General features: G+C 37.8%; 2 protein-coding genes across 2 annotated transcripts; both read left to right on the top strand.

Annotated features, from left to right (window-relative positions):
• The first annotated feature begins 2694 nt into the window (after window positions 1–2694).
• LOC116255188 (heavy metal-associated isoprenylated plant protein 45-like) lies at window positions 2695–3570 on the top strand. Its single transcript, XM_031630973.1, has 3 exons — window positions 2695–2709; window positions 2806–2887; window positions 3335–3570. The coding sequence occupies exons 1-3, from the start codon at window positions 2695–2697 to the stop codon at window positions 3568–3570; spliced, it is 333 nt and encodes a 110-aa protein (XP_031486833.1).
• Window positions 3571–18532: 14962 nt separating this feature from the next.
• On the top strand, window positions 18533–19461 carry LOC116255136 (heavy metal-associated isoprenylated plant protein 43-like). Its single transcript, XM_031630895.1, has 3 exons — window positions 18533–18561; window positions 18661–18742; window positions 19187–19461. Exons 1-3 carry the CDS (start codon window positions 18547–18549, stop codon window positions 19447–19449), a joined length of 360 nt encoding a protein of 119 aa, XP_031486755.1. The 5' UTR covers window positions 18533–18546; the 3' UTR covers window positions 19450–19461.
• The last annotated feature ends 115 nt before the right edge of the window (window positions 19462–19576 follow it).

Here is a 19576-nt window from a genome sequence, read left to right as displayed (position 1 = left end):
CCGATACGAACTGGATACTGTCCAACATCAACCCCTGCATTGCTTTGGCAAAGGACCAGTACGATACGGATGAGACGATCGGTGCCAACCATGCACCAACTACCTGCATCTGTTTGTATGGACATGGCGGCACATCGAGGAAAAGAATTAGTAGGGAATGGCAAAGGAAATGGACAATGAATTGACTCCCTATGCGATAACATCTAGTGCATGGCAACATGCATGAGTTATATAGATAGATAGAAACATCAGAAATCCCAAAAGAAGAGCCACTATATAAAGAATAAAAAAGTCTTTTTTTAATGATAAACGTAGACTTTGTCCAAGAAAATTAAAAAACTAATTATCCCTGCCGATGGCTTATTGGACCCCGTTAACAATTCAAAGCCACTTGGAATATATTTCTTTGGAAGGTCTGATTGATTCCCATGGTCTTTCCTTCATAGGTCAGACAACACCACAGTGCTTGTGATAAAGTAAGAAAAAACGCTTCTTATAAGAAAAATTTTCAAATGACCACCTTTTGGGTTATTTCTATATGTTTTTTAAAATATTGGCCTCTCTAAAAGAGAATGAGTTATGTATGCCACTCCTGAGTACACAACGACTGTATATGGCATGTGGACCATACTACCAATATACATATTTACTTGAACGTCTTAACATTGCAAGTACACAACGAACATCATTAACATTGTCGTTATCTCACACCATTTTTATTATCTCATACTCCTGTCGTTATCTCATATCCATTTTCTCATGCTCCCTATCATTATCTTATATCCATTGAGTTTAAGATAATGATAAGTAATGGTATGAGGTAATGATAAGGTATGAGATATAGCATCTAAAATACAGAAGTACGAGATATCGATAGACATATGGGAGAATGGGTATGATTAAACAACATGAGTATGAAATAATAGGTATAAGATAACAACAGGTGTATGACGTAATGTGTTATGTGATAACGGCACGAGCGAGACAAAAAAAATGAACATGTTTGTTTTTACTGTTCAAAGGGGTATATATAACAATATGCATATATGGACTGACACATCATTCAGTCTAAAGTTTATCAAATCTCAAAAACTGACTTTTTTTCAGTATTTTTCTCTTTGTCCATACAAAATGTTTTCGTTTTTTACTAACCAGGAGCATTTTTCATCATTACTAAATTGGTGCACGAAAATTTCCTGCACGGCACAGCACATATAGCCAGCTTCACTTCTAAAAGAATTGGTACTAGAAAACTTAAAAAATGAAAGTCTTCATTTGTTTACTAGAAGAGGGAGTGAAAGGTATAAAGGTCGACTTACGTAACTGTTTCGGTCGATCGAAAATAAAACCAAAATTAAAGTAATTTTTTTAAATGAGAGCAGATCAGACCATCCATCGATCGCCATTCTCCAAGATCTCTCGGCCTAATCCAACCACTGAAGTTGATAGTGATCAATCACTAAAATGGATATCGCAGATTTTGGATCCCACAGTTCCCTGAAAATACGTTTTTGGGAGACTATTTAATACTGTTCACACCCTGAATCATTTATAATTAACAGCTAAGATTAATGACAGTAAGAAGGTATTTGATAAGAAGAATATCATACTCATTAAGAACATATATTCTTAAGATATGGGTTCCATAAATATGGGGTTTCTGTTTTATAGCTATGATTACATATAAGCATTGGTTATTGGATTAAGCAACAACATCAATCCTTAATCAGAGCGTGTTTCCTTAAAAACAAAAAGAATTACGTTCTTAGAGCATGTATTCAACGAACATGTGTCTCAAGAATGCAAGATTGTCCTTCTTACCAGACACTCTTACAGAACACTACTCTCCAACAGTGTGCTTGCAAGGTGGAGAGAGGCGTCATAAGTACACCCATCTCTTGGCCTTAGCTAGCGGTGTCAACCCAAGACTATCAAACGTCCCATAATATCCTACCTCGGCAAGGGTTATAGGTGGATTAAGTTAAAGTCAATTCACCATTGCTGTGAACAATTGTTCTCATGATTCATGATGCATTGTACTCTTCTTCAAGCAAAATAAATTCTATTCGTTTGTCTAGGATGGGGCTAACCAGAGCATGTTCAAACACGTGCCTCACAGATCAAACGCAGCATGGCTCTTCCATTTGAGGGAGGAAAAGGACAAAAGAAAAAAAGAAAAAAGAAAAAACAGATGATATCCTATGGATGCAGAACGTTGGCCACATGCATCCATACAACTAGATGTACGTAGTAGCCATTAAATAACATTAATAATAGTAGCAATGTTTTAATCAAAGTGAAAGAATAATATAATTATAATTTCCTTTCTTAGGGAGCATGCACACCAGTCCGTCTGTAGCAACTTATCTTCGACGCAAGGGAAGGGATGCTAGCTTGGAAAGTTGATTGTACAATTTTTAATGTGACTTCAGCCTCTTCCGGCTTGACCCGCGGTCAAGGCAATATTCCAGTATCTTCAGCTAACCGCTTTTCAAATTATGAAGGGGTGATATAGGCCTAACTCCAGCGTATGACTTATTCAAAGCATATGATTAATTGTATAACTACTAATCTTCACTTTAATTAAAAAGATTATCAAGTTCTTGCCATGCAGTTGATAAGTGCTTTATATATATATATATATATGACATGTATGTGTCCTTGATCATAAGGGTCGTCGACTTTCCTGCAGAGATGGGAGCCTGCAAGGTTAGCTCTTAATTTCTTCTTATGGTTTTGCTGAATCTTGGGTAACTAGATTCCACAGAACGGACTCAAGACTATGGCATTTTTTATTTGATACAGGTGATGAAAATAGTGCTAAAGGTGGAGCTCTATTGCCTTAAGTGCAAGTTCGTCGTGCTGAAAGCAATAACGAAACTAATGGGTAAAGCATTATATATGCACTTTCTTAGTTTTCATGCGTTGTGCTTGCCTCCGTCTGCATGCGTACTTTGGCAATAGTGGGAAGTGGGTATTACTGCTATCTTTCTTCTAATGTTTGATTTTGTAAGTCTGAAAGAATGAAAATATCTATGTCCAAATCGTGATCGAGGAATTTTTTGTCTCAAACTTAAGAAATATTTCGTAGGAAAGTTATATTAATGCTTCCGTAGGGAGTGAATAGGAAAGGGAATCTTTTGAAGATACCCTCGAGAAATGAACACACCATTCCTAAGAAAAAGCTAATACTCTTAAAATGTAAAATGTAGGCTGGTTTTGAAGTACCGCAATGTTCTTCTGCAAGCTAACATTGGGATTCTTCTTGTATTATGAAGCTTTGGAGATCAGTTTTAGTGATAGAACTCCTTTCTCTCCGTATTGGTGAATGTAGGAATCGACAAGATAGAGATCGACATGGAGAAAAGCACGGTGACGGTGACCGGTGAGGTTGACGCGGTGGCCGTAGTCCAGCAAGTCAGGAAGCTCGGGAAGATGGTGGAGATTGTCACGGTGGGGGAAGATAAGAAGGAGGAGGTAGTGAAACCCAGCAATCCCCTCGAATGCTGTAAAACGTGCCAGCACATCTCCGTCAAGGTTGTGGAGTACGGAGGATGCGCCATCATGTGACGTTGCAGAAGATAACCTTGACTGCTATACATGAAAGCCTTTTACATTGTCATTGATTTCAAAACTTTAAGGATCAAGCTGTCATGTTCTTTCACTCTTCGGAAGCAACGGTTTCCAAAAATCTTGCTGGCGTCCGGATATGTTGATTCCGTTTTCCCATCCTTGTTGTTCAACACCGAACTCTCGTTGGGTTGTTGATTTTTTTTGTAAGTTGGCATCAATTAATATGGTTCGTTTCTGCTCTCTTTTGTGTGTGTGTATATGTATAGGGTGTGAGAGAGAAAGGGAGCACTGATAACATTGTTTTAATGAGTGCAACAGATAACCTGCACATGCAAATGCTGGCATGATATTCCCTGCTTTTATCAATAAGGTAGTGTTTGATGACCAGAAATATGTTTCTGGAAAAATGTTTCCAGAAACATATTTCTGGAATTGGTTTTTAAGAAATAAAATTCTTGATTTCCAAAACTAAGTTGTGTTTGTTAGTTTAGAATTATTTTTCTAGAAATAAGTTTCTGCGTTTGATGGGGAGGAAGGAAGAATTGGAAATGGGAAAACCCTCCGTTTCCTTCCCTTTCTTCCTCCTCCCTACTTCCCGTCTTCCGCCTCCGCCTCCACCTCCTTCCTCCTTCCCTTTCCTCCTCCCTCCTTCCTCTTTCCCTTCTTCCTCCTCCCTCCTTCCCTTTCGTTCCCTTCTTCCGCGCCTCCTTCCCTTCTTCCTCATTCGTTTCTTCCGCCTAGCTTCCTTCCCTTCTTCCTCATTCGTTTCTTCCGCCTAGCCTCCTTCCCTTCTTCCCCTTCCCTCCTCCCTCCTTCCCTTCTTCCACCTCCTTCCCTCCTTCCCCTTTCCTCCTCCCTCCTTCCTCCTTCCCTTCTTCCGTCTCCTTCCATCCTCCCTCCTTCCCCCTTCCCTTCTTCCGCCTCCTTCCATCCTCCCTCCTTCCCCTTTCCTCCTCCCTCCTTCCACATCCCTCATTCCCCTTTCCTCCTCCCTCCTTCCCTTCTTCCTCCTTCCCTTCTTCCGCCTCCTTCCATCCTCCCTCGTTTCCCTTTCCTCCTCCCTCCTTCTAGCTCAGCCTCCTTCCCTTCTTCCCTTTCTTCCTCCTACCTCCTTCCCCTCTTCCTCTTCCCTTCTTCCCTTTCTTCCTCCTCCCTCCTCCCTCCTTCCCTTCTTCCTCCTCCTTCCTTCCTTTCTTCCTCCCCAACGGTAAAAAAAAAAACCAGAAATATTATTCCGGCTCTCAACTGGAATAATATTTCTAGAAATATTATTCCGTTTTGAGCTTCAACGGTAAAAAAAGTAATTCCGCGTTTGATACGCAGGAATTTTTTTTAAAATTTGAATAATCTTTCCTGAGCTACAGTAGAATCCTTGCCTATCAAACGCTACCTAATGAGCAACTCTTCCTCAGTAAGGGGGCACATTTTAGGCCTTATAGCGTGTTGAAGGACATTTCCTGATCACTTGGTTACTGCACGTTTACGGAGTGATGCTAGCAGAAAACATGCATTGAAGTTGTGCATTTGTAGAATTGCAAGTTCAGAGAGTTTTTGTATTTATGATGTGATCGATTTCGTTGGATTGAGCTACTTAAAAGAACGGGTGGGAAGTAAATTGGGAAGTTATGATGACTTAAATCTCAACGGATACAATATATGGAGGAAGTCATGGTTTCATGATCACGATTCAATTCACATGAGCCAATTACAGGCTATGATCAGCAAATTATAGAACTGGCATTTGTACAATCAGCAATCATACGTACTCAACAAATTTCAAACTTTGTTCATGCAAGACCGTTTTATTGCTTATTCGGTTGTATCAAATTCGAAGTTGTTGTAGAAAAGATATATATGGTGTCATAGGAATCTATATAATAAATGATACTAAATCACAAAGCCTACGTATATGAGTATGTTATGTTTGTAAGGCTTTGTTCCAAATCATGAATGCGATGTGCATTAATACTTATCCTAATTGAGAGGTATAGGGCAACTATGATCGCATATTGCCACTAAATCACAAAGACAAAACCTAATCCAAGCTACCCACAATTACGTACATATGATTAGTACATAAACAGATTGTGAAGCTACAATAATAAAAAGTCACAAATCTATGATTATATCTCAACATCAAAAAATCACAGGTCTCGCTAGCTCGGCATGTATTTGGTTGCATGTCTTGATATTATACTTGTGTATAAGTCATGATGGCTTTGAAAGCAAAAGTAATTATGTCTCATTCAAAGACAACATATACTAGTTTAGCATGATTAAGTCATTGATTGCACAACAAGAATAACTGGATTTACGAACTTACGAAAGCACCCATAGCACCGGTTCAGGAAGCGGTCCAAAACTATTGCTCTCTCCTTATAGGTCTCTCTCACACTCTCTCTTTTCGCTCAAACACTCTATTTGCCTCTGTCAATTTCCTGCTGCCCCCCCACTTCCTCTTTTTTTCTCTCTCGATATCTCCATCACTTCTGTGTAGTTCTTGTTAGAGAATCAATTCATGTGGCTAAAGATGATCATCCGCATAAGTTGGGGAAATCAGAAGATGATAAGGTGCAACCAATTGCCAAAAAATGAGGAGTGAGTGAAGAAGAGGTTGACGTCCAAATCGCTTTATCTATGGAAAGAGATAAAATAGGAAACGATATTTTGAAGGAAACAAGTTGTATATCAACTCCATGATTTTAGGAGTCCAAGATTGTGTTTGTATTCTTTAAATGGTGGAACCTCTATCTCTAAAGGGAGTAGAGAGGCTTTGAGGATGTAGGTGATTTCAGCACCGAACCTCGTTAAAATTCCTTGTTCATTCTTCTTCATATCTCTTTTTTATCATGGTATCAGAGCTTCACGGTATCTACTCTAGGTATTGATCCTTGGATGGTGAATCTTTCCACAGAGATTCTTTCCTCGGATGTGTGTTCTTTATTTCTGGTGGAGTCTGACTATTTTCGGTGTTAAATCTGTCCGATTCTGAGACCAATACATGTTTTTGATCGTCTGAGGAGAAAGCTGATGAAATTTCGAGCATTTTGACGTTTGACAAATCAGGGAGAAATCGATTTTTAAAGTCTGCTGCAATTTTTATGTTTTTTCTGGCGCGAAAGAGGGATTCCGACGAAATCCGACAAACCCGGCATGTCCCGACACATCTTCATTCACGGTGTCAAAGCTGCTCGACGAATCCCGCCAGCGTGTGCCGCTATCTAAGCAGTGCCGACTCTTTCAAAGTGCCGACAATACCTTCATCCGTTTTGACTTCATCGGCTTCATTGGTTTTTTTTTGGTGGCTTCATCGGCTTCATTTAATGATGGCAACATCTTCATCGTCAACCTCTTCAATGTCGAACAGAACTCTCAACACTAGCTTCAACTTCAACCGGGTGCCGTCAAACTTTTCTCAGTTTCTCTCTATCAAACTTACAACAGATAATTATATGTTTTGGGCTGCCCAATTCAAACCCATCTTGATCACTTATGGGCTCATGGGTTATTCTGATGATGTTAATCCTGATTATATATTATGGTTAAAGCATGATCAGCTTGTTTTAAGTGGGATTATCACCTCATTGAGTGAAAACGTCTTGAGTCAAGTCATTGGCTTAGAAACTACATATGGAGTCTGGTCTGCCCTAAAAGGATCATATGCTTCCAATTCTCGTTCATGCATAATTCATCTTAGAGGTCAATTTCAAGATCTAAAGAAATGAAACAAGACAATAGATGAATACTTTCAGCATGCGAAATCTATTGCCAATCAATTAGCTATTGCCTCTTAACCTGTTCATGAAGATAATCTTATCATGCATTTATTGAAAGGACTGCCAAATGAGTATCATGCCTTTAGGGAATGGAGACCTGATCTACACCAGTGATGTTGGAAGAGCTTCATGGTTTACTCTTGACTCAAGAACGCAATATAATAGAGAGTATTGGTGTTGAAACTGATCAGCTAAATGCTTCTATTAATTTGACAAACAAGACTAGTTTCTTTTCTCACCATCAAAACCGTGGAGGATCACTTTATCGTGGTGGAAGAGGAAACGGTGGTGGCAATTTTGGAAGTCGTGGAGGCCGATTTCAAAGTAATCTACCTCGTATCGCTTGCCAAATTTGTGAAAAACCTGGTCATTCTGCGTGCTTCTGCTATCAAGTTGCCTCTTATGCTCAAAATAATCATTCTTTGGCACCAAAAGCATATCATGTGGCCCCGGCCCCTCACCAGAGCTCCACCAATGGTCAAAACTGGTATCCAGATTTTGAGGCATCGCATCATGTGACCAGTGACTTGAACAACTTATCTCTACACTCTGAGTATCTAGGTGATGATGGTGTTCTTATTGGAGATGGATCAAGTTTGGCTATTAACCACATTGGTTCTACTGTTTTTGACAGATTTGTCATAAGTAATATTCTTCATGTACCTACCATCTCTAAGAATCTCATGTCATTACACAAATTTGCTACGGAGAATAATGTTTTCTTTGAATTTCGCCCTTCTTGTTGTTATGTCAAGGATCTCACCTCAAGGAAAGTGCTCCTTCAAGGTCGAACTGAAGAAGGTTTATACAAACTGACCTTGAACAAGAACAAGCAAGTCTTCTTCACCACTAAAGATATTGGCGTCAAGGACTCGGTTGACACTTGGCATAGACGTTTTGGTCATCCCTCTTCAAAGACTGTTATGAACATCTTGAATAATTTTGGTTTACCTTATGATGATTTTATACAACATAAAGTGTGTGAAGCTTGTCAAAAGGGTAAGAGTCATCGTCTACCCTTTAACAAGACTTCTACACCAGTATATGGATTCTTAGATATTGTTTATTTTGACGTTTGGGGTCCTGCGCCCATAACTAGTATTGATGGATATAGATATTATGCTTTATTTGTTGATGCCTATTCAAGATATTCTTGGATATACCGTCTCAAGAACAAATCAGACTTATATGAAGTTTTTATCGCATGCTGAGGTTGTTACAGGTGCAAAAATTAAATTTCTGCATTAAGATTGGGGTGGAGAATATCAAGGTCTTACTGGTTTTCTTGAATCACATGGCATTGGACATATGATTTCTTGTCCTCACACTCCAGAACAAAATGGTCCAGTTGAAAGACGTCATCGCCATGTTGTTGAAACCGGGCTCACTATGATGGCTGATGCATGCGTACCAAACAAGTATTGGTCTTATGCCTTCCATACAGCCACATATCTTATAAATAGAGTTTCCACCAAAAAACTTGGAGGACTAAGTCCGTTTCAAGTCATATTCAAAACCAAACCAGATTACAATTTCTTAAAAATCTTTGGCTGTGCATATTTCCCATGCTTGCGGCCGTACATAAAAAATAAATTTGAGCATAAATCTGAAAAATGCATTTTTCTGAGCTATGCACCAAGGCATCATGGATATTTTTGTCTCAATCTCATAACAGGAAGAGTTTTTATATCACGTCATGTTATTTTTTATGAAAGCTGGTTTCCCTTCCATCAAAATGGAGAGAGATTTGACAAGGAAAATTGCAGAAAGGAAAGTCATGACAACCAGATTGTCACTATACAATATCCATTCTCTCAAAGTGGTATTGATGACAATATTGAGAAGACACACGGAACTCTTACTGGTGTTAATCAATCAAATAGTCCATCTGAGAATCCAGATCAAAGCATGGCTTGTCAAGGTGAGAATGCAAATCAAAGCACGATTCCTCCACCAATTCTCACAAGAACTCATCCTATGACAACTAGATTCTAAGATGGCACATTGAAACCAAAGGTCTACTCAACAAAACACTCTCTTCCACAGACGCTCTTAGCCAAGCTCTCTCAGGATCAAGATAATATACAGTTTCAAGAAGCAAGCAAGGATCCAAATTGGATCACTGCTATGAGAAATGAAATTACTGCCTTGAAGAAAAATTATACTTAGACTCTTGTTCCTCGTACAAATGAGCAACATATTGTGGGATGCAAATGTGTTTATAAGATAAAGCGCAAAGCAGATGGAAGTTTAGAAAGATACAAAGCGAGGTTGGTTGCAAAAGGATATAGTCAGCAAGAAGGAGTAGATTATTTCGAGACTTTTAGTCTTGTAGTTAAACCAACCACAATCAGAACTGTTATTTCTCTTGCTATCACACAAAATTGGTATTTACGATAGCTTGATGTATAAAATGCTTTCCTTCATGGGCACATCAATGAGAATGTTTATATGGATCAACCACAAGGATTCGAAGAGTCAAATTTTTCAAACTATGTTTGTAAGCTTGAACGAGCCCTTTTCGGACTCAAGCAAGTGCCAAGAGCATGGTTTTCAAGACTCAGCCTATTTCTTCAACAAATGGGATTCAAAGGTGCACAAACAGACAATTCACTCTTCATTTTAAGAGAAGAGAATTATATGATTTTCATTCTTATATATGTAGATGATATCATTACCACTGGAAATTCTCCAAGAAAGGTGCAAGATCTTATACGCATGCTTGGTACCAAAATTATACCTTAAGCAAAGAGTTCTATTATCACAACAAAAGTATATTGAAGATTTATTGCGAAGAACAAAATTACTTGATACCAAAATTGCTAACTCTCCCATGGCTGTCTCTCCACCACTGCATCTCCACTCTGGTACAGCTTTTCAAGATCCAAGTATCTATAGAAGCACTGTGGGAGCACTTCAGTACGTTACTCTTACTAGACCAGACGTTTCCTTTGCAGTAAACAAAGTTTGTCAATTTATGCATGCTCCGACTAATGAACATTGGAAAGCAGTCAAGAGAATTCTACGATACTTAAAGGGAACTATTGATTATGGTTTTGCTATATGCAAAGGACAAGATTATTCCATAAATGCCTATTCTGACGCAGACTGGGCAGGAGATCCAAATGATCGAAAATCCACTACAGGATATACTGTTTTCATTGGACCAAATCTTATATCTTGGAGTGCGAAAAAACAATCCACGGTTTCAAGGTCAAATACAGAATCAAAATATCGTGCTCTAGCAAATACTGTTGCAAAAATAACTTGGCTACAATACCTACTCAATGAACTTAATGTACCCAATTGTAGCATACCGAATATATGGTGCGACAATATTGGAGCCACTTGCCTTGCATCACATCCAGTGTTTCATAACAAAAGCAAACACATAGAAATAGACGTGCATTTTGTTCGAGATAAATTAGCAAGGAAGGAGCTCACAATTAGCTACATTTCTACTCGAGATTAGATTGCAGATATATTCACTAAGCCTTTAGCCAAAGATCGTCATGTTTTTATTTGTACCAAGCTCAACGTCGAAAACCGAGCGTTGATCTTGAGGGGGGCTGTTAGAGAATCAATTCATGTGGCTAAAGCTGATCATCCGCATAAGTTGGGGAAATCAGAAGATGATAAGGTGCAACCAATTGCCAAAAAATTAGGAGTGGGTGAAGAAGAGGTTGACGTCCAAATCTCTTTATCTATGGAAACAGATAAAATAAGAAGCGATATTTTGAAGGAAACAAGTTGTATATCAACTCCATGATTTTAGGAGTCCAAGATTGCGTTTGTATTCTTTAAATAGTGGAACCTCTATCTCTCATTACATGTTGAAAAGAGAGTAGAGAGACTTTGAGGACGTAGGTGATTTCAGCACCGAACCTTGTTAAAATTCCTTGTTCATTCTTCTTCATATCCCTTTTTTATATTTTCTCTCTCTCTACTGAACCTGTTGCTCATGGCTGATTGAGTCATGCCATGGATAGCACCTGAATCAATTGGCAACCCAGCTTTCGCATGCCTATTCGCCTTCTTTCTTCTTTTTCTCTTGCGGCTTTACTAAAGCTTTTATGGAGGATTGACTCTGTGAGCTCAAATTGGTCCAATGACCTGGAGATCGATCTATGCCCTAGGCTTTGTTTAAGGGCTAATAGGGAGGTGAGGCATCGATCTTTGCTATCTCTAGGTTTCAGCTACAACAAGCATTGACAGGCAAGAAAGCATCGATCTCTAGTACTTCTCTTCTCACCTGGAAACCTTGCCCACTGCTTTTCTTTCACCTTTGACCTCTCTCTATCTCTCTCTCCCCACCCCCTAGTTCATAGAAACGATTGCACCAACCTGCGACCTCATCAGTATTGTCCACTGCGTCTTTGTCTCTCTCAAGGCTACTTATGAACCATAGAAAGTGGGTTCTCCTTCAGGGAAGCCCTTTAGCCAGTGACAAATGGCTAAAACAATATCCAGAAACTATTGTTGAGTCCTATATGCAGTCAGAAATAGAGCATTGGGCCTCTCTTTCACAGAGTCGTACTTCATCATCCTTTGCTACATCCGCTTCAAACATTTGTAGTTCTTCTAGCTTGTCTTCTTTCTCATCATGCCAGTCAGCACTCGCAATCTTTTATTCTTAGTTTTCCCTAATTCTCTATTGATCTCTTGTTCATCAGATTGTTTTGTTGCTTCTATTCCTTTCAGTTCGGATGTCTATTTGTTGCTCACCTGCATTATTGTATTATATCTTCCATCAACAATTTTTTACGTTTTGAAGTTTCATGCTGAGGAGGAGAGTGATCTGTAGTTTGATCCCTAGTTTTGGGGTGGAAGGTAGTCAAGCAAAAACTTAATTGTTTCCTGTCGTCTATAGTTCAATAAGTCATGTTGTTATACTATAAGCTGATGATTTTGTAGGATGAAATGATAATCAAATACTATAAGCTGATGAAATGATAATGATATACTATAAGCTGGTCATTATTTAAGTGCTTTACCACGATTAAGCATGAACGAAATGCTCTCATCTTGAGCAGATTAATGATGTTTATATCTTCAGTCTAAGAAAGGGAAATGTCTTGGCTAATAATGCTCTCTTATCTTAATGTGCTTTCTCTTTATACATGAGCATGCTGTGTTGAAGCTGATGTTCCTTCTATTTGGTGAACCTTTTGGAGGTGACCATAATATTTTTTTATTTACATTGTGCCCGATGCTGATTCTCCATAAGTTATCAGTAATATTGTCCTACATTTTGTGTTTTAAGTTTTGATACTGTTTCGCAATTGACTTAGTGTCATGCTTTTCATGTCAGAAGCTTTTTTCTCATCTATGTATAAATTCAATTAGGTGAAGGGTCTAAATTTCTATTTTATAATAGGCTTAATTATTTCCTTATCCTTCATTTATATTTGTTTTAGAAGAGATTCTTGTTATGTCTTTGTAGTTTCTTATATTCACATCCTTTGGCTGGGAAAAAAGTAGTAAATGCTAAAAGCCTAAAAGCATTTCTATCCTTTGACTCTGCAGGAAACATGATCGAATCATTTTCCATTTCTTGTTTATTCTACAAGTGAAGTCGTCAAACATAGTGTGGGATCCTAAAGTTGGAAGAACGAGTCCTTATGACCACAAACGACTCAAGTTAGCAAGAAGCTTGAGTCGTGGGGTTACTGGTAAAGATCTGAAACTAGGCTCTAATGTAAGAAAGTAAGGACAAGTTTCTGTTGTTTGCAGTCCGCTTTCGATTCATACAATGGTTTCTTGTGGTAGTCTGAGCGTTTTCACATCTGATATAAGATATATTGATCCTTATGTTAGTTTTGTTTGCTTGCCTTGATATGCGTTGCAAGTTGTCGAACTTATAAAGTAAATGTTTTTGAGTCGTAAATAGAAAAATACTAATGTAGTACTGTACTGCAAGTGAAATTGTATTTTCCTAAATTTGCAAGCACAAGTGCCCATAGCGAAACAGCTAATATGGCGTTACATTTATTCATCTTTTTTTTTTTCTCAATGTTGATTGAAAATGAAAGCATGTACATGTAGGTCATCATCTTAAATTTTCCAAGCACATGCATAATTGAAATAAGGAAGGAGATGAGGTAGTCCTAACTATTGAAGCAGGATTTTCCCCCCGTGAAAAAGATGAGACAATTAAAAATAACTAATGAGAATAAAAAAAATTGGTCACACATGCACCTAATGAGAATAAAAAAAATACTTACATGCTACAAATAATATTTAACTTGTCTTTCAAATAACATCGTACCACATCCCACCCAAAATGACTTGCACAGCACCCAGCTTATTGAAATTGAGCTCATGTTGCTCAACACACCCCCTTCAAAGATTGCATACGCCCAGTTTGGATTTTAGGAAAATGAATTGTTCTTTGGCTAATGCCTTGGTAAATATGTCTGTCAGCTACATATGTACTCTGTTTGAGATTCATTTGGATATAATTTTGAACTTTTGACTCAAGCCCATCCCCAATCCATACTTATTTCACAAATTAGATTTGGATCCAATCCAAAAATTCACACAGAGACCCAAAACCAGACCTTATATATAGATCTGGATCCAAATCCAAGCCCTAGATCCAAAATAGATCCTTAGATCCAACTCTGAGGTTTAAATACAAATATATGATTCTAGATCCATTTTAAGTTTTACCACAAATCGCAGTAATGCTGAGCCAGGTTGCGTCTAAGAGACAGCCACTGCCCACCCCACTGCGCCAACCATCCGATTTCATAAAGGATATAACCATATACAGCAAAGAAAAAATAAATGCATATATATATATATTAAGTAATGTCACTTTTCTCTACTCCAGAATGACATGTTACACGATTAAACATGCGAATGCATTCAACATTTACAAATAAAAACAACAATACCATCAGCGTCATCGAAGTTCTCCTTGGTTGAGAGTTTTAGATGACTAAGGCACAAACAATAAGGAACAACGATCGAGCCAAAACATTAACTTTTAATTACTTTAGTAAAAGTGCACTTACTACTATCTCAATCATCGTTTGTGGAAACCACAACCAGCATAAGACGGTTAGCGTTCTAAGAGGTTCGTTACCAACACTGATCTTAACTTGTTTCTCTGTCTTTTAACAGAGTTTTGATTCACATTGATATAAATTATGGCTAGTTTCTTTGGGTTTATGGAATAAGCAGGGTAAGATGACAAAAGAGCTTGAATGTCTTTTGAGAATAGCTTGTGACCACTTGATTTTCACAAGCTTACAATTCAACCCTACATACATAACTAAGAATGTAAGCTTGATTCTCTATTACTTGCATTAACTTCACAGGAAAAGTAGGAGACTGTTCTTTGACAAAACAGAAGATATTTGATATGTGGGATGAATAATCACATCACATGTTGCACCCTTCACGACAATTCCAGTAAACATAAAAATTCCTTACTCTCTTTAGAAATGATCAATCACACGATCTTGAGGATGCAAAAATCAATCAAAATGTATAGCAAAACATGCTTTTTAGAATGGCGATTAAGAGTCAGAACTGCTTGTATTTAAAACTAACAGTGAACTGCTTGTATCAAGACACTCAATGGAACCACCTGCTGTGACAAAACTTTGAAATTGAGCTGCTGCCACCATACTTCACAAGAATAGCATCACCAAAAAAGGCTGCGGGAAATTGGAAGTTGGTCGACCATCTTATCTGTCCCTTTGGAGAGCAAATCAACCCCTTTGGAAAGCAGTGCATGATCAGTAAATTAGACAAGCTAATTTACATTACTATTTTGACCTTTTAAAGCTCATAATTCAAAAGTGAGACCCGAACCACCATGAACAATGCCTCCCACCACTCTGCTTATTGAAATTGAGATTATATTTCTCAACGCTCCATGCAGCCTTCTTCTATCAGTGGACTTAATATCAAGCTTCTAATTGAGTAGAGCACTATGAATGTCACATATAAATCATAGGATGTGGACTCATCAAAGCCTTTCTGGCTCAGTCATGGCCTCGGTTCCAAAAGGATCATAGTTTCACAAAAAGGCAGCCTTCAATTGTAGTGATTTATCATTCAATGAATGAGTGCATAACGGAATTAGTCTAACAACATAAAGAAAATCGAAATGTCATTTTCTATACAAACAGACCATGCATTCCCCAACTTAAACCATCATAGTTTTGTTGTGGCATAAGTATTGCAGCCATTGTTTGTAATATGTACACTATTGAATGGCACTGTAACTTTTCTATTGTTGTGAAGTGTTGTTGCGGCATGTATTTGTCTCACATGCGATGAACTTGAAAGTATGGGCAACTTTCTCTATTTTGTTATAAAATAAATAAATCCTGGCTATACTGAAAATCACATTTGTTCAATCAAAAGTCATATCCTTTAACAAACTATATGCAAAATCCCGTATACAGAATATATGCACAAACAAGTAAACATGTTAATCATAAGGGCCTAAATGTTATTTCTTCTATATCTTCATGACACTAGTTACCTATAATTACATGAAAATCACAAAGCTATGTGGCCTTTGATTTTGATCAAACTGGTGATGTTCCCAGACTTATCTTCATCTATCTAACATCACTGTCATATATATGTAGATCACAGCCACATGATTTCTTAGATGTATACAATGGTCTTACTATCAATACAAGGGTCCAATTCTTTTATCACCAATAGAAGTAAAGTCAGAAACTGATGATGTGTGTCCCAGACTTATCTTGATCTATCTAACATCACTGTCATATATATGTAGATCACAGCCACATGATTTCTTACATATATACAATGGTCTTACTATCAATACAAGGGTATTCTTTTACCACCAATAGGAGTAAAGTCAGAAACTGATGATGTGGGTCCCAGACTTATCTTGATCTATCTAACATCACTGTCATATATATGTAGATCACAGCCACATGATTTCTTACATATATACAATGGTCTTACTATCAATACAAGGGTCCAATTCTTTTACTACAATGGTCTTACTATCAATACAAGGGTCCAATTCTTTTACGACCAATAGGAGTAAAGTCAACTTGTATCCCCTTTCATCGAATTAGCCTTTTTGTTTTTTTTTTTTAAAAAAGAAAACATTGGCCCTCCATGAAGGCAGCTGACAAACTATGTATATATGCACACATACACACACATCGAACTTGATGAGAATCACCTAAGCCATTGATTACAAAGAGATTAGACAACGAAGATTAGGTAGCAAATATAGAAATCAAGTTGTTATTTTAAGAATCTAAATATCCCTCAAAGGAGACAGTGGTGTTTGTTTAAAGAAACTTATTACTTTCCTTCTTTTTTTTTTCTCTCTTTTCCCCTTTGAAGGGTATTTTTTCATGCTTTTGAAAATATAGTTTGGTTACAACTTAATTTTCATCATCTAATCTCTTTGAAACCAATGAGCTTGCTTTCATACATATATATACACTCAATAGGAAGGTCAGAATCCTAAAAGCAGAACCATTAATTGCAGAACTCTAATGGTCTTACCTTTTTAGTGATAACGTGGACTTTGTCCTTGACAATTAAAAAACCCAACGGTCCTTGTCGATATGGCTTATTGGGCTCCCCTTGGTCGATTCAAATGCACTTGGAATAAGTCTTTTAGGAAGGTCTGTTGATCCTCATAAAATTTTTACTAATAAGGTGTCTTTCCTTCACAGTTCTCAATAACACCATAATGCATGTGATAATGTAAGAAACAACTCTTGTTATAACTTATAAAAATAGGTTTAAGCTAGCCCACCGTTTGGGTCTTTTTCTAGGCAATATCTTGAAAATTGGGCCCCTTCTAAAAAACTTGGTATTAAAAGATTTCCAAAAATGAAAGTCTTTGTTGACTGGGAGAGAGAGAGAGAGAGATACATGAGTTGCAAATTGTTTTCAATATAATCCGAGAATAAATCCAAAAAATGTGGTTTTTAAATGGGAACAGATCTAACCATCCACCGCTCACCGTTCTCCAAGATCTGTTGGCCTAATCCAACCAATAATGTTGATAGTGACCGATCACTAAAATGGATGTCGCAGATTTTGGATCCAACTCTCTCAAAATATGTTTTTGGCAGACTATTGTATATTGTTCAAACTCTGAATCATTTAGAATCAACAGCCGATATTATTTTATAACTGTTAATCAGTTAATGTTCCCTAAAGAAAAGCATGGTGTTCTTAGAACATGTTAACGAATATGTGCTTCAAGGGTACAATGTCCTTTCTTTTAAAACACTCTTATCAAACAGTCAAGAGACAGACTACCCGTGTTCAAATGGATGAAGTACGTACATGCCTCTCTTAAGGTTCATACCATGGATTCAAACACAGAACAAGACGCCATTATTAAGATTCACAGATAAAAAAAAAACCATAATATCCAACATTGGGAAGGGTTCTGCACGCTATTCCAGGGCGTGGATTAAGTTAAAGGCTAATTCACCAAGTGAACAATTCTTGCAATGATATAATGCATTCTTCTTCTTCAAGTAAATTGGATCCGTGGTCTAATTAGAAGCGGCGAGGCAGATTCAATACCACGGGCAAAACATGCCCCCGAGAAAAGCAAAATAAAAAATATTCGATCTGGAGATGGTAAACATGTGCCTCAAGGATATATCACAACGCAGCATAGCTCTTCCAATTGAGAAAAAAACAGATCTCCTGTGGATGCAGACATCCATGCAATTAGATCTAGGAGCTAATAAAAAGAATAACAACAACAACAATAATAATGTTTTCATTGAAGTGAAAGAATAATATAAAACTAATGTCATTAATAATCTTTTCATTAAAGTGAAAGAATAATATGGCACTACTGCCATTTCTTTTGGAGCATGCACACAAGTCCGTTCGCGCCAACTTGTCAGCGATGCAGCTATAAAAATCGATTGTCCAATTTTTAATATGCCTCTTCAAGATTGAGCACCGGATGGAGGCCATATTCCCGCATCTTCAGCCAACCGCTGTATCAAAAGAAAGGGGTGGTATAGATCACCTACCTCGGTATTTGACTTGTTCAAAACATAAGGTTAGTCATCTAAGTTATCCGATTAATTTAAAACATTATTGTACTCATTCATGCAGTTGACAACTGATTTCAATAGCTATATATATATATATATGTGCCATGTGTATGTCCTTGATCATAAGGGTCGTCAACTTCGCTGCAGAGATGGGAGCCAGCGCGGTTAGTTCTTAACTTCCAGATCTCCCTGTTTTGCAGATTCTTGCATATCTGATTTCCACAGAATGGATTAAAGTCTATGACATCTGTGATTTGAAGCAGGTATTGAAAATAGTATTAAAGGTGGAGTTCTATTGCCTCAAATGCAAGGTGCTCGTGATGAAAACGATAACTAAACTGATGGGTACGTAAAGTGCTGTGTAGTTTCTTGACTTTTATGTTGCTTGAGAAATTGTTATAACAGCGGGTTTCCTTCATAGTTCATATCTGCTGGTTTTAGTTTGATCGAATAAAAATATCGACGTCCCAAACGTGTGAGGAATATGTTCTCACGAACTTAAATGAGAAATATTTCGTAGGAAAGCAAATTCTATAGATGAAAGTGAATCAGAAAGGAATAAGTGAAACCTTTCGAGAGTTCACCTATTCTTTTCATGATATCTTCGATAGAGAGTTAAACATACGAAGAAACCAATACTTGCAAAAGGTTGGCTGGTTTTGAGATACGGCAATGTTCTTCTGCAAACAACATTCGCGTTCTTCATGCATTAATTATGAAGCATTGGAGGTCCGTTTTACGGTTAGAACTCCTGGATTATATATTCTGCTTATTGCTTGGTGATCATAGGGATTGATAAGATAGAAATCGACGCCGAGAAAAGCACGGTGACGGTGTTCGGCGACGTTGACCCAGTGGCCGTCGTCACCCGACTGAAGAAGGCAGGCAAGATGGTTCATATAGTGACGGTGGGGCCACCGCCGAAGGAGGAGGAGAAGAAGAAGGAGGAGGAGAAGAAGAAAGAGGAGCCCTGCAAGCTTCCCCCCTGCTGTAAAAAGTGCGAGCACTTCTCCGTTACTGTTGAAGAGTACCCACAATGCGCCATCATGTGATGATATTGGACATCGACTGCTATGTATATGAAAGCCTGTAATATTAATTGTTATTGTTTTCAAAACATTAACAACCGATATGTTAGAGAGAGAGAGAGAGAGAGAGAGAGAGAGAGAGAGAGTACCT

This window comes from Nymphaea colorata, chromosome 5 (genome assembly GCF_008831285.2).
Source record: "Nymphaea colorata isolate Beijing-Zhang1983 chromosome 5, ASM883128v2, whole genome shotgun sequence".
In the NCBI taxonomy this organism is placed as follows: domain Eukaryota; kingdom Viridiplantae; phylum Streptophyta; class Magnoliopsida; order Nymphaeales; family Nymphaeaceae; genus Nymphaea; species Nymphaea colorata.
Note: the sequence above shows the minus strand (reverse complement) of the source record. Positions and strands in the feature narration are given on the sequence as shown.